This window comes from Emydura macquarii, unplaced genomic scaffold (assembly GCF_026122565.2).
Source record: "Emydura macquarii macquarii isolate MOO-44397 ecotype Brisbane River unplaced genomic scaffold, CSIRO-AGI_Emac_v2 contig_691, whole genome shotgun sequence".
NCBI lineage: Eukaryota > Metazoa > Chordata > Testudines > Chelidae > Emydura > Emydura macquarii.
In genome coordinates this window covers 10,036,736-10,052,593 of record NW_027130828.1, presented here as the reverse complement: position 1 = coordinate 10,052,593, position 15,858 = coordinate 10,036,736, and the positions used below count along the sequence as shown (strand labels likewise).

At 56.9% G+C, this 15,858-nt stretch overlaps 1 protein-coding gene across 1 annotated transcript in view; it reads right to left on the bottom strand.

The window, feature by feature from the left end:
* Positions 1 to 5,693, bottom strand: part of FIBCD1 (fibrinogen C domain containing 1) — a 30,432-nt gene extending 24,739 nt beyond the window's left edge. Inside the window, exon 1 of the mRNA XM_067541615.1 lies at positions 5,601 to 5,693. Coding sequence (XP_067397716.1) covers positions 5,601 to 5,672 — 72 coding nt within the window. The 5' untranslated portion in view covers positions 5,673 to 5,693. The remainder of the gene's footprint in view (positions 1 to 5,600) is intronic.
* Positions 5,694 to 15,858: the final 10,165 nt, after the last annotated feature.

Here is a 15,858-nt window from a genome sequence, read left to right as displayed (position 1 = left end):
GCCAGCCATCGCCGCCCCGCCACTGCCACTCTGAAGGTTCCCAGAGGCGGTGGCTGCATCTGCACTGCTGCCCGAGGATAAACCCGACGATGAGGTGTGATTCCTCCCCGCCGTCATTTTCTCTGGTGGGTCACATCGGGTTCCGGAGTTACGGGGGAGCTGCTGCTACCTCTTACCCCCCCAAATTAGGTAAACTCTGCCTGTGATATGTAGGCCCTGGTTTTCTCCTGAAAGTCTGTGTGTGTGTGTGTTCATGGGGGCTCAATTGTTACACAAAGGTCCACAGGAGGCGGGGGGGCTCCATTTAAAAAGTTGGAGAACGTCTGCTCTAGGGCACACCCGGAGACCACACACACCACTTCTCCCCCTGCCCTGCAGGGAGGGGTGTGGAAATGGGGCGGGGCAGGAAGAGATCCTCCCTAACGGACAAGGACACGCACATCTGGCAACCACAGAAAGGCCCATGTAGGCTCATGACAGCTTTCAAAGTCCAGCATAATTTGCCTGACACCGGTGCTGTTACCCAGCAACGGGATCTTGGATTCGGGGGGGGAAAAAATCCACCAAGCTGATGCCAAGAAATCTTTTAAATAGGCAAACTGTATGTAGGCCAAGAAAACCCACCGTGCAGTGCTCCCCCTGCTGGCTGGGCAGCAGCTGCGTGCTTCAACTCGTGCACCAACATAGATCAGTCTCTGCAACAGCCAATACATCTCCCATGAATGTTACTGTGGGACTGTGCCACCAGCCCTTTCATTCCTCCTATAAGCATTCCATCCCTCCTGATGCCAATGGTTACTGCTGCCCCTGGCATGGCCCTGACTTTCAGTGCCACTGTGCTGTTGGCACGTCCCGTGGAACTGAGCAGGGGACAGCTCTAAGGATGCAGTCCGGCACCCAGCCTGCCAGGCAATTCCAACGGGTTAAAGTCTTCATTTCAGTGGTTCCCAGCCAGCTGTACGGCTTCTTCCCGTGAGGGTCCCATGAGAGCTGCCAAGATAAGAGCCTTATTCTAGCACGATACAAATGACTCCAACGCAGCACGCCCGGAAATATCGACAGCAATACTGAACAGCCATCGTCAATTCTGTTCCTCCGACACTGCCAAAGGAGGGCTGAATGAAGGAATGAAACATGAAGCCTAGGGATCTAGAAAGTTTGCTGGTTGCTCCTACTCTCCCGCGGTACCCCTGCTCCTGAGTTCAGGGTCATACTGAGAGAGACCCCCTCTGCCCTGGGCCTAAAATGTGCTTTCTGTGAACAGAACTTCACTTTCACAAATGTTTTGTGAATCCACCTTACCCTATAGCAGTTGGCCACTGGCTGAGACAAAATACCAGACTGGGACCGGTACAGATCTAACCTGGCGTGGCAAGGCAATTGTTTGTGGCAAGCAAAGAAAAAGAAGCAAAATTCAACACAAATGTCACAGTGACTTCTGCAAATAATTTCTTTCCCCCATACCCAGCTACAGCTGCTACTCCCATGGGAGCTGATCACTGCACAAGCAGAGACGAGCAAAGAAAGTCAGGTAAATATAAATCTCCTCTGGCATGGCGGAAGGCAAACCACTGCCATTTGCCAACTGGAGGGATTGAACAACTGGTGAAATGGGGTAGCAGCAAGTGGAGTGGCTGGCTTATGAGTTAATGACTAGGGCTCCGGAGGCTACAGCTGTGGGCTGGCTGAGCACACAACTCCCTCGAAATGCACAGAGGCTGGAGGCCTCAGATTATCTGTCTTTTACGGTCAAAGACCAGGTCACCAAAGCAGGCGTGTGTAGGACCCTCTGCATTCTCTCCAGCTCTGCCTCCTAAGCCGTTGCTGGTGATACACAACAGAGACCAGGCAGCAGCATTGTCCCCTTCTGAAGAGCAAGGCGTCCGCCTGGGAAGTAAAGGAGACACCCCAGGAGCTCATCTGGCAGAGGCAGCCAATAGACACACGTGCGTGCACATGCAGCTTTTCCATAGCTACTCCTCAGGAGGAGGAAGAAACCTTTCCCCTGGGGTACCCAAAGCAGGGGTACTCACTGGCTGTCTGGCTGCAACTGCTCTTCTCTGACCTCACCAGCAGGTGTGTCTGCCACCCCTGGGAGCGAGGATGGAGAGCAGCTGATAGGAGAGCTGGAATCGGACAGAGGGGCAAGGAAGTTTCCTTAGAAGTCAGATCCTTCTGGGGGGGCCAGCAACGCTGGCTCTGGGAGATCATCTTTTACTGACTGTTAATTAATCAGTCACCAGGGCGATGGGGCGCTACCCACCCACCGCACTCCTCGCCACGCACACGCAGCCTGTCACAGCATGAAAACCATGCTTCAGACACAGCCATGCACTGAGCTCTGCCCTGGGAAACCCCTCCTCATCTCTCCTACACCCGCTGATTCCCCTTCCCAGAACACCCTTTCTTCTCTCCCCAGCACTCCTGTGCCTTGTCCCAGGCAACCCCCTACTTCTGAGTTGCCCTCCCTGCCTCTCTTATACCCCATAGCCTCGTATTCCTGCTTCACGTCCTCCCCACTTCATGCCATGACAGCAGTGCCCGGGATCAGAGCGATGGTCCAGTCTCCACTCACAGGGGGAGCTAACACCGTGTGCCCGGCTATAACGTCCCCCTTCCCTCCAACCTCCTTCTGGGCATCTGGATGTCCTCTCTCCCCATGTCCTAACTGGATCACCTAGAGGGCAAGCAAATTAGCTCGGAGCCCGTGGCTTTATTCTCTTCAAGGCAGATTCATCCTGCAGCTTGTACCCTCTGCATTCAGTGGTTGCAGGTATGAGCTCAGCAGCCCCCAACATCGCTAAGTGGCCCCCCTGAATAGCTAGGCTACAGCTCTGTCCTGCCCATGCCCAGCCGCAATTGCCCCCTGAACACAGGGCTGGCAGAGCTGACTTGGTACCCTGGCATTAGGCTCCCCTGCAGCTATGGGTCCTTCTGCCTCCCCTATGTCCCATAGAGGCCAGTCTAGCAGGTGGTGATGAACAGGGCCCTTCTGGTGCTATACACCACTATGGTGTTCAGCCAAACAAAGCGGCCTGGGATCCAGGCACCTTGCACCACCTGCGATCAGCTCAGGGTCACGTCTCGGGGTTCCTACGGTCTGCACCCACGAGCATGAGCCCATTACCCCCTCCAAAGAACACTGATGCCCCCTGCTCACTTCAGGAGCATTTTTGTTTGGTTTTTTCGTTATTTCCGACCGTCTGTGGATTTGCTCCCAGCTGACCTCACCAACTGCTTCCCTGCCCAGCTCCAGCCGGCGGCTTCTCTCCTTCCCCACAACCTTGTCACCAGTGGCGAGAGCCTTCTCCTCAGCAGCCCCTTCCTTCTGCAAACAACCTCTTTGCATGACCTGGTTGCCTCCACAGATTTCAAACGCCTGGCTTGTTTTACATTGGATCGACAACACAGGTTCGCACTGATGCAGCTGCATCCATACCCCTTCTCTCTCCTCCCCCCCCCCCCAGTGCGGACAAGACTTCCCAGCCCGCCCCTTCTCTATCTTGTCTCAGATTTCATCTTAAACCAGATCTTTAGGGGACTGGCCTAACAATGATTAATTTAGCCACCCAATCTCTTTGCAGGGCTCTCCTCCGTAATCCAGTATAAACCATCGCCTGCCTGGTAGGTAGTGTTTATACAGCGGGAAGCTCTTTTGGGAGGTGCTGCAGAGGGTAGGAGACATGCTCTATATAACAGCCTGGTTGGGTTTAAATGAATAAGACCCAGACTGTGGCTTTCAAAGGAATCTAAGGTAGCTACAGCCCAGCTCCCCTCAAATGTCACTGTGAGCTGGACCCTTGACTCAGCTCCCCCTGGTGTGTTTGAAAACCCCCGTTTTAATTCATAATCCACTAACCTGGATTGTTCTGTGTGCGCGTTTGGTTCGCAGCCTGGGGGGGGAACTGGGCCACGTAACACAGACGTGCTGAGCCTTCAGCCTGACCCAGAGGAACCTTCATTTATTGCCATTGAGAGAAGCCCCAGCCGAGCCCAGCCCAGACTGCTTCTGCCTACCTTGCCAGGAGTGTGCTGAGACATGGGGCACTCACCCTAGGCAGGTGGTGAAAGGAGGGGAGACAAGTAACCCTCATCTCTCTTAATGGGGACGAGGAGCCCCTAGGGCTCAGGTCAGGCAGAGCTGCTGAACTGGGGATACTGGGGGGATGCTGCCTGGACGTTTAAATGTAGAAGGTGAAGACGAATGAAGCAACAGTCCCTAGGGAACCCGTGCCCGATCAGCGGATAGCCCATGGTCACATCCCTTTCTACCCCTCCAGCCTGAGCATGTACGGCTGGGTGGTCAAAGGCAGACGGGATGAAGGGAAAAGGATCATCCCAGGGATGTGTGAGGTCTCAGATGCCTTGGTATGTTTGGGAAGGTCAGGTCCCTCTTCCCTCTGCCCTGACTCCAGGAGGCTGAAATTGGTTCCTTGTTCTGATTCCTCAGCCCAGAATGCAGCAAGCTGGAAATACTGTAACAACGGCTGTCTCTTCTTGCCCCTCAATCTCAGCCTCCCCCTCTCTTCCTCTTTCCCTTCCCTATAACGGATCAGTTGGAGGTTTGTGTCTTGCTGTGTTCTAGCCCTTTGCAGATGCCCCTCAGAGGTACAAGCGCACACACATCCAGGCAGATGCACACATCCTCACAGTCACATATAGACTCATGCAGTCCTGGACACGTCCATTCGCCCTTGGCCATGCAGCTGAACATGCATGGAGACTCACTCGTGCACAGGCACTCAGCCCCTGTTGCTGACTTGCACACGGATTCACATGAACACGTGCACATTCACACGTCTGTGTGCGCACACAGGCTTGTGCATGCAGACTGCTCACACACACCTGCGGAGTGGTGCAAGCAGGCTCCTGCACAAGCTCCCACCTCTGTGCAATACAGTAAGTGCTGTATGAACCCCCGATTCATCCCCTCCCCCCCAAAGCCTCCCCCTCACTCTCAGCTCATCTAACCAGCCAGGCAGGGACCAGTGACTATGAAAGCAGCGGAAGGTGGGGGGCGAGTTGGTCAATTAACAGGGCCAGCTCTGACTCAACATGCAAAAATCCTCTTTTAAAAAGTGATTAAAGTAATTAGAATGTGCAGCAGTTAGTTAATGGGAGGAGGCTGGCCCAGCTACCTGCTGCCTGTCTAACCCTCAGTTGCTTTCCTGGAGCATGATGTGACATGCCCTGTAAATAAATCACCGAAATAATTCAGGGAGACTTTACCACCAGCCACCAGATCGCTGCCTGTTCATCGGGCCCCAAGGGGACAATGCAGGGAGCCCTCCAAGGTTCAGCTTGGGTCACCCTCCCCGGGCTGCTTTCTCCAGTGCTCCCATGGCCCCCCCAGTACACCCACCTCCCTTTGCAAGGGGGTGCAAGGTAACTGGGGGATTTGGCTAGGGGTGAGTGCCCGTGCCCAGCACTCAGCTGCGGGGGGGGCTCCACCAGGAGGTACGAAGTTTTGGGGGCGCTGTGTCTATCCCCTGCCTTGGGCCGATCTCTGCGGCCCCCAGGAGGGGGGACCCATTCTTCCCCCCCCCCCCCGCTCTCGGTTCTATTCTCTCCTATCTCCCCCGCCCTCCCCAGCTCCTTACCTGGGATTTCTCCTGCTGTCCATCCTCCAGATGAGACGCTCCACCCATGTTTTTCCACCGATCGTTGACCATCTTCGGGGCGAGGGAAGGGGGGAGACGGGACCGAGTCTGGGCCACAGGGTCGGGCGGGGGGGGGGGAAGGGGGAAGAAAATGCAATTAATCGCAGCTGGGTGGGAGCGTGGCACCGCCGCCTCTGCGCCCCTCGGCTGGCTACAAACTCAGCCGGGAGCCCCCCCCCCCCCAGCTTCCCTCCGCGCAAACTTTGCGGCGCGCTCGGGGCCGGATCCTGCCTGCCCGGAGCCAGGCGGGGCTCGGTCCGCAGCGGGCTGCTCCCCTCCGTCCGGCGCGGTCCTTCGTGCGCCTCCCCTGCCGGTGCCGCGGGGAAACTGGCCCCTTCCCTTCCCTTCCCTCTGCCTTGATCTGCCCGGAGCAGCGCCCGGCTGGCCCCGGCACAGCCTCGCCGCCCGGGCTAGAGAGCCGAGCAGCCGGGAGCGACACCCCGTGCACCCAGACCCGCTCCGCTCCGCTCCGCTCCATCTGCCGGACGAGCCCCGCCGGGCCCCTTCTCCGCTCCCTGCGGGACCCCCCCCCGTCTCTGCCCTTCCGTCCCCCGCCCGCCCCTCTGCCCCCCGGCTTCTACCCCCTGTCCTGTCCTGTCCTGTCCTGTCCTGTCCCGCCCCCTCTTACCCCAGCCGGAGCAGCCCGCACCAGGGCAGGCAGCGCACGCAGCGAGCCCCTGGCTTCTCCCCCGCCCCCCTGCCTAGCGAGGCAGGAGCCGCGGCTGCAGGCGGGAGCGCGGAGCGGACCCTGCGCTTGGCCCGGCCCGGCTGCGGTGCCGCCGGCTGGGAGATGGCTGGGGACGGCGAGGCAGCGGCCGCGCTGGGGCGGATTAGCAGCCGGCGAGCCCCGCGGAGCAGGGAGCTGTCAATCACCGGCTCTTCCCCCCACCCCCCCCCCGACTGCCCGGGCGCCCGGCTCCGCGGGGCAGCTACTGCGATGGCGGGGAGCGGCCCCAGCTTCTCCCGCCCCCCCCGGTGCGGCGGCCGCTGCGTCTCAGGGCGGCCGGTACCGGCGGGTGCAGAGGGGCAGAGCCGGAGCCTGCAGGCGGGGGCGGGGGCAGAGCTGCCGCGGGGGCGGCCCGGCGCGGGATGGACTCGGTGGGGGCCGCTCACCCTTCGTATCCCGGCTCGGTGCTAGGGGGCAGCGGGTGACTCTGCGGGGGCAGCCCCCCGCCCCCGCTAGGAGGCAGCAGAGAGCAGGGGCAGCGGCGCAGTTCGCCGCCTCTTCCTTGGAGCGGTCCCGATTTAATGGTGCAGCCCCCCCGGGGTGCTCGCCGCTGCCCCAGCTCCAGCCTGGCTCCCCCGGCTGCTGCCCTCGCCTGGCCCTCTCGGCTGCGGTGCCAGGCCGGTTGATCGGTGTGACTCCGATGCCCTCTAATGGCTGCAGCGCGGAGCGTTTAGCGGCCCTGCTCCTACCTCGGCCACGGGGGTTCGGCTCTAGGTCAGGCGCCAGGGGCCCGGGATGGGCCTGAGGGGTGTGTGTGTGGGTGGCCCTGGGGTGGTCCTGCCTAAGCAGGGGCCCCAAGCCCAGATGGGCCCATGCTGTCGAATGTCTGCCTGGCGCCGGCTGACCGAAGTGCAGAGGTGATGGGAAGAGACACCATGGCTGTTTGGGCAATCCTGCGCAGTCCTGTGGAGATCACAGCGCTGCCTCGCCGCTCCCAGGGTCTGCAGGATGGCCAGGCCCCTGGTTCTGACAGCGCATCCGGAGAGCAGCACATACCACCACTTCTAACCAGCCGGCGGGATGGAGCCAGGTAATCTACTGGGTGTGGTTTTATTTTCTGTTTTCCCTTTGCATCCTCCCACAGTGCCGCCCAGCACAACGAGAATGGTTTGCACTTCTAGTGCTCTTCCCCCAAGTGTCTCAGTCAGCCTCATATATGTTATCTAAGCCTCATGATCTCCTGCAAAGGAGATAAATATTGTCCTTACAGAGGGGGAAAGGGAAGGGCAGCGAGGTGCCTAGGGTCACACAGCAAGTTGGTGGCCAGGCTGAGACTCAACCCCTGATGATCTGCCCCCCCCCCCCCCCCCCCGACCTGTGTTTTAAGCACTAAAGCACATTTCAGAGGTGCTGAAGGCGAGTGGGAGGCTGAGAGGGAAAGGCAGCGCTCCGGTGCATTGCAGCATATAAACCCCAGGGCACTGACTCTGATCTCACTCCAGTTCTACACCAGGGTAATTCCACTGGCCACAGCGATGTAACGCCTTATTTACACTAGCATAAGCGAGCTCAGTCTCAGGCCCAGGCTGTTCAACAAGAATGTCAGAGTGGGGATTGGGGGCTGGTAAAGGGCCGTGTGGGGCGTCTAAGAGTAACGGAGAAACCACCTGGGTTTCGTTCACCAAGTGTTTAACTTTAACGTACGCACAGAAAGGCAGATTCCCGGTGGGTTTACAGAGAGAAGAAAGCAAGTTGACCAGCTGCTCTACCCCCTTCTTAGCAATTCTCAATCTGCTTGTCTGCATACTTCAGGCTCATCAGTTACACACGGGCAGACAAGAGCATTAGTCGCACCAATGTCATATTTTGTCTGTTCCTAGACGCTTCTAGTCAATAGAAACAAGGCTGCACCTGGAGGTCTAATTAACCCACTTGCAATAAACACAGGGATGACACAGCGTCTACCCGGGTGCTTGTATGGTCCTTGTTACTACAGAATCTCAGGGTCTTCATTAACTCTTTTGTGACTGAACAAACACACTGTGTAGAATAGAAGAGCATTTCTAACAACACTGCGCTGAGCTCACCGGCTGCAGTACTAGTTGTGTGATGAAGAGGGTTGGTCTCTCTCTCTCTCTCTTTGCTTTGAGAAGCCTCCTAGGAGGTCAGTCCCCAGCATGGTTCCACTTTATGCACGAGGTGGTGTTAGGAACCTCGGCACGACCGTCCACAGAACCTCCCTGGACAATCAGCTCACACAGCTGGCGTGAGGTGTATGTGGACTAGTTAGTGCTGGGGCAGGCGGGTCTAGGCTCACCCACAACTAAACACCCACCCCCTCAATGAAGGGGCAGGGGCCACTACGCCCAGGCCGCCAGATAAACCAGGAGTGGGAGTGAGGGGACGCTGCGAGACTGGACCCAGGGAGTCAGTGGACACTGCCCAGAGGAATTCTGCCCCAGGGACATACAGGGCCAGATTGCCAATTAGGCACAGTCGGCACGTGCTAGGGGTGCTGGCGTTCTAGGGCACCTAACCAGTGGTGGATTACCGCACGGGCCAGCGGGGCCCATGCCCAGGGGCCCCAGCTAATTTGGGGACCGTGCATGAGCACTGGAACTCTGTCCCCGCCTCCTGCTCCTCCTTTTCCCCCCTCAGGCCCTGGCCTGGCCGGAAGCCAGAGCCCAGGGTTGAGCATATTTCCCTGGCCCAGAGCTGGCCCAGTCGGTCGCCCCAGCCCTTCTCTCCCCCCCCCCCCCACCCTCACCCTCTGTGCAGAGCTGGCCTGGCCAGCCCTTCTCCCCTGAAGGTCAGCTGTAGGCAGGCGTGGGGGGCGCTGAAGATGCTGTGCCCAGGGGTGCATAAGGTGTAAATCAAGTCCAGGGACATGAGTGAACAAGGGCCCACAGTCGCAGAGCACTACCCTGTCCAGCTTCCCCCTCCTGGAGATGAGCACTGGGGCAGGCAGGGGGTGGGCAATGGGATTACAACTGGGAAACCCCCACCCTAGGTACAAAAAGGATTTTCCCTCTAGGGTGGAACAGAGAACCCATCCCTAGACAGGCTGTTCTACATGAGCAAGTCCGCCATCCTCCAGTAGAGGGCAGTAATGCACACAGGCTAGTGCAATGGTACAGCTGTGCTTTCAGGTGCTAGGGGAACTAGACTGGCTCTGCATTAGCATCTGTTCTTTAGGGGCTATTATGTTTTCCTTTTGGCTGCGCCGAGCCTCAGAGCGGCCGAACTGATCCGAGCGCTGGCGTGCTCATCGTACGCTAAGACCCTAATTCGCCAAACTGCTTGGGTGCCCCATAGGTTTTTAAGAACAAGTTTGGCAAACACCTGTCAGGGCGGGTGTAGATATACTTGGTCCTGCCTCAGCACCCGGGGCAGGACTCGCTGACCTTTTGAGATCCCTTCCAGCCGTACTTCTCTGAGATCAACAGGTAGGAGGCGGGCACGCTGGGCAGGACAGGCAGCCAATGGCTCTTCATTCCAGAGGGTCACAGAACAAAAGGCCGGGCTGATTGGCTAAAACCCCTTGCAATTTCAGGCATGTCCCTACGAACCCTCCACGGGGCAGCTTCCTGCAGTGAAACACTGAAACTGCCCTGCCAGAAGTGGTGATGAGAGCTGGTTAATTTCACCCTGGATCGAATTGAACATTCCCAATCTTAGTTGAAAAAGCGAGCTATCTCCAGGGCCTTGGTTTGTTTATTCCCCCTTTCCCCCCCATAATTTGCAAGACATGGACTTTTCATGAGCTCCATTTAAGACCTAATTCCCCAGGATGGGAATGTTTCCTCCTGCGCTTGGTTTTCCCCCACCAAGGGCCCTTGCGCTTATTGAATTCAATGGGAGTTTGGCCATTTACTACAGTGAGTTCCAAGATGGCTTCTGTGGCTAGAGGAATTCCATTCGCTCTCCCTGGCAGATTAATTTAAGGCTAGATCCTGCAAGGTGCTGAGCGCCCTCAATTCTAACTGATTTCAAATAGAGGTGGAGGGCACTCAGCACCTTGCAGGGTTAGGACCTCAAATGACAGCGGTTGGTTGGTGGGCCGTTCTCTCCTTTAGCACTTCCCTCATGCATGCTCTTCTAGCACCACCCTGTCCAGCCACTGGATGGCGCCGCTGAAATGTTGGCCATTTGGCTGGCTGTCAGCAATGTGGGTGTATTCCCCAGCCAAGCAGATTCAGCTGCGAACAGCAGGTCTTTGGCCTGGTGACAAAGAGAGGGAGGGAAAGTCACTGATAACGCTTCTTGCTCCCTCTCCATCTTTGTCTGTCCCCTGTGACCCAGCCGTGGGAAATGGCAAATGGTACCATAGTCCGTGAGCTAGGTATCAGTTTGGCTCTTCTCCTGTTTATGTAACCCATGCTAGGAAAATGCAGGGCTTTGTCTTCCTCTAGTGGCCAGTTCACATAAGAGCTTTAAGAGTCTGCTACTGGGACCAGAATCTTAAAAGAGATCAGCCTCACTTACAACTGTCAGGATTTCAGATGTGCTCAGCCCGCAGCAGCGCCTGCTCTGACACTGCTGGTCAGCTCTCAGACGAGCCCAGCACTCAACGTGCTGGAAAGCTGGTGACTTATTTAAGTGCCTGTACGGCGGCTGAGATCCCTTGAAAATGGTGGCCTTCGTCCTTCAGCGCTCATGGTAAAAATTCATGCTTTTTAACTGGCCAGGTCCCATGTTCCAGTCCTGCTGGCAGCCCAGGTTACATTTACACTTCACATGCTGTCCTCCATGGCCCTAAATTCAGAGTTGAGACCTTCCAGCTCATTGCACCAGTGGCACATCCCTCACCCTACAAAGCCAGTAGCTCTGACCCTGCGGCTTCTCTGTCTTTGGAAGCAGCCAGGCTCTGCATGGAATGGCTATGTCAACTTAACTCTGACAATAAAATTTATCATTAAAAATAAATTTATCTTGGCTTCGTGTGGCCTGGAAATCTACCGAGGAGTGATTCAATGAGCTTGTCGTACCTCAGTGTTAGACATGCTGAGCTGAACAGCTGGAGATTCTCCAAGTCCAGCAACTCATTTTCTGTAGCTGGAGCCAGGAACGTACAATGGCGCTGATGTTTAATTTAGAATCCAGCGTACCTTGACATAAACCCCTAATAGCAGGAGTGGGGGCCGCCGAGGCGGGGGTGGGCAAGTCCAATCGACAGAATGGATTTTTTTTGCAGTTTTGCTTTGTCGACAGTTACTGAGTATGATGGGCTGTGATGAACGGGGGATTGGCAAGGGGAAACGTGAGTCGGGGGTGTGCACACTTAGCTTTGCCGTCGGGTGTGCGGGCCTGCTCAGAGCGTGCATTTGGGCTCTGTGCAGCTTGAGAGCTGTGGCTGTGCACCCTGTGCTTGCTTGCCTTGTGTGGTTTGAGGATGGTGCAGCTGTGACCTTGGCGGGGCAGCTGTGGGGCCGGGCAGGTTTGTGTTTGCATAAAAGGCTCTCTGAGTCAAGCTGTTTTGTCGGCAAATGTCATTTATTGGGGTAAAAGATGCTGTCTGTGCCTTGAGTTGTGTGTTTGTGTTTTTTGTGTTGAGTATATTTTGCCATAGGTAATATACTTTTTAATTGTATGTACAAAATAAGTGTGTATACACACACACACTTTTGGCATATATTTGTATTTTCCTGTGCTGTATGCTTTTTGTTGTGCAGTGTGTCTTGTTTTGTGGTGGAGTGTGTGTTTATGAAAGCATCCTTATGTCAAGCCCATTTGTTCATAAGCAACGTTCCCTGGGGCAAGGGTCTTGTGTGTCCTGTGTTGTGTGTGCCTGGTGCTATGCAGATGCTCTTGTGATGATTGTATGCATGGCCTGTCTCCTTCCATCCTGTGTATTTGGACGGGGGCGGGGTGGTTTGTCTCTGGTTTGAGTGCAGACATTGCTGTGTGTGGCAATGAGGAGCGGGAGGTTACAGGACCCAAAAGTTCACCCCAAACTCAGAACAGACATTTCCAGGATTCAAAGAGGTTTGGATGCTCTTACCCCGCCCCATCACTTTCCATGTAAGTTGCCCTCTGTGCCTCACTGAAATACCTTAAGGCAGGCTGTATTTCAGCCTTAGTCCCTCATGTACATGCTCTCTTAAAGCGATAGTTTGCAAATCCCGCACAGTCCTGCCTACCCCGCAGCGCCTTGTCTCATCCTTAGACTGCAAGCTCTTCCAGGCAGGGACCATCTTGTCGTTATGTCTTTATGCAGCGCCTGGCGTTTCAGCCTCCTCCGACCAAAGGCCAATCCGCCAGCCCACGCACAAGGAAAGGCCTCTTGCCGCTCACCACAGCCCTACGCGTTGGAAGGGGGGGTGATGCTAGCAACCTTCTCCTGTCTATTTAAACAACAGTCACCTTTCGCACAGAGCTGGCTGAAGTGCCTGTTCGTCTTGGCAGCTGCCTGGGCATTGCGCTGGGGGCAGATCACCCCACTCCCTGTCTTCTCAGCAGCCTCTGAAAGTCACCACACAATGCCAGCTACTAAACCCAGCACTCACTTGGAAACTCACTACGCCAGCTGTTAAACAGGCAGAAGGCGGGGAGAGGGCGCGGGGGGTGGGGCGGCTAATTGTCAGAAACCCCATTGTCATTGGCCGGACTGCTTGACCTAGCTAATAAACACACAGCTCTGGCTGTCGGAGATCTGCCTGCTGGGACCAGGCTGGGTAATGTTCTTTCAACATCACTATTTAAATTCCCATTCCCCAGAGTAGCCGGTGAGAAAGCCAGCAGCGTGCTGCAGACATGAGCCGGGCTCGACCCGCTTGGCGACAAAGGATGCTGGATAATTTATAAATGTGCACACGCTCTCGCACAGAGTTCGAGTCCAGCTGCCAAGGCAGGGCAAGTCTGTGTTAAAGGAACACCCCCCACTCCCCCGGGGGAGGAGGACGTTGGAATCCCTCCCCCAGGCTCCCCACTCAGCTGTCTGGTCCTCATCCTAACTCTGCCCCTCCCTGCTTAGCTTCCCTTGGCAAACATCTGCCAATGACCCCAGCCCCGCCTGTCTATTGCTCAGATTCCCCATCCTCTCTGTGCCTCCTGCCATGCTTGGTCCAGCCTCCTGCCCTGGCTACGATCAGTCCCATGCAGCTTTCATTGACCCGTAGGAACGGCCTAGCTCCTCAGCTGTTTGCCCTTTGATTGTGAGCACCTCCGGGCCATCCTTGAGTGTCTGGCTAGTGCGTGGCACAGAGCGGGCCCTGCCCAAAACCCAGCTGGCATAGAAACAATCAAAGGCTAGTGCTCCGTGACCAGAGGCTCTCAGAGCCCCAAGACTTCCCCTGCATGTGTCACAGCAACACACCAGCATGGCAGAATCTGGCTCACCACCTGTTAGCAACACAGCGTACTGCCAGGGTGTGACTCAGACAGCCCAGAATCAGGGCACCTGCCACACCGGAGACAGCTGTAGGCACATGGCCCCTAACTATGCTACGGGCCCACCCTGCCCGGGCTGTTCTTGTCTGGTCGGATTGGTTAGCGACGCGTGGCGAGGCTGTCTTTGCTCGAATGGCTGGGAAGGGAGCTTGTGTCACGTCATGTCGTGTTAGACATCACAGGCCCAGCCTGCGTGGAGCCCTGGCGTCCAGGAGGGAAACGCGTGCGGATTGCTCTCTGTTAGGGTTGGCGAAGGCCTTGGTGAGGCGAGGCAGGGCGAAGGTGCCCCTGGGTGGAAGGGAGGAATGGTTTCCTGAGTGGCCTGACCCCGAACATCTTCCTTAGCCCCAGAGACTTGGCCGAGAGTTTGGCCGGAGAAAGGACGGGCCATGAGCTGATTTTCAGAGGTGCTGAGCATCCACAAGCCCCCCCCGAAGTCAGCGGGAGCAGCAGGCGCGCCCCTCGGGATTTACCCCCCCGAGTAGGACAGGTTTGACTTGCTCAGACCCCATCCAGATACATGTGCGCAATTGTGCACTGAACAGCTGTCCTGTGGGGCCAGAGGCTTGCAGCTGTGTGAGCTCCAGCCCGGCCAGCTGTGTTGGGTCCCTCGCCGCACAGCTAGCCGGCGGAGTGCAGTGTGTAACAGCCAGGCTATCACGAGGCTGGAAGTGGGTGATGGGGGGGCTTTGCCCAACCAGCAATTCTAGCCGTTGGGTTGTTTCTTTGGGGCAAGTCTTCCCATGTAGGCCAGATCCTGAGCAGGCGTGGGCACATAAAACCTTCCCCACGGTCTCCTTGTATTAGCTGGGCCAGGCCGAGGTCTCTGGGGCAGGGGGTCCCTTAGGGAGTGACTCCAAGGGGGCTCGTCAGGGGAAAGGAAAGAAAAGAAAGCAGTGATCTGGATGAAGGTTGACGTGAGGAAAGCATGGCAGCCCATCCTCCTACAGGCGTCAAACTGAGTGTGGGACTCCCCCACCTGCCAGTGACTGGCAGGTCCCGTTCCACGCTGTCACTCAGGGCTGGATCCAGCCCCTGCTGGGATTTATGCACAGCGATGGTTCTTTGGGGCGATGGGGAGCAGCTCAGAAGCACTCAGCGAATGAACGCCCCTTGCTCACGTTCACGATCGGTGCCTGCCACTCTGGTCCCCTTCTTAGCTGTGTATTTGTACTGTAGCTGTCTATATATAGGCTCATCTCCTCTTAGGAGGCACCCTAAGGCAAAGAAGGCAGCCGGGCCCATTAATATTATTAGACCATGGGAGAGAGTCGCCAAAGAGGGAGAGAGAGAGAGAATTCAGCCCTGGCTGTTTGCCCCTCGGCTGCGGAGAAGCCAGCCCTGGTGACGGTTACGCCACTAATGGAGGGTCATGGCAAGGGGGTCGCTAGCAGGACCCGGGCAGGCTGTGTGTCAGGGGATGGTTCCATTCGCAGGGATTAAAGGCACCCCAGCGGCCCGAGGCCTAGCCCAGCATTGGCCACACACCCAGGGATTCCTCTCGCCTCCCCATTAGTGTCCCCTCGGCTCTCTGGGAAGGAAGTGGAGGCTGCTTGATCCATTCCTACGAGCTCCGCGTGGTCGCTCACTGCTCAGCTGGAAGCCGGGGCCTGTCTCTCTCTTGTCGCTGTGTTCTGTAATTGTCCAGCAGGAATCTGAGCCCAGAGCCTTTGGGGGAAAAGCCCAGCAGAAGGTTTTGATTTGATTTTTTTTTATCTCCTGCCCAATCTGGTCGGCTCTTCCCGGCTCTTGATGAGAATCCCAGGAAAGCCAAAGGGAAGGTTAGTCCAACAGCCAGAGAAGCCCAGTGAGCAGGGAGGGTTCAGTGGTGCCCAGGCAATAAGGGGGATCTGACTCGGGGCCAGCCTGAGAGGCAAATCCAGACCCCAGTGCCAAGTCAGGAGCCCCCCGTCTCAGGATGGCACCTTCTCCCCACACCTGCCCCGCTCCTCCGCCATGCCAGCTGTGGGAGAGTGGCGTCTGCTCCCCAGGCAGGTGTGTTTGCGTGGGTACTTAGGGAGGGTGTGGGAGGACACCGAGGTAGCGTAAATGGAGAAGCATCCTAGTTCCTCTGTGGGGGCTCAGGGGTATTATCAGCCCAGAGCTCTGCACCAGCAGCGCCGGAGATCGGACTCCATGACG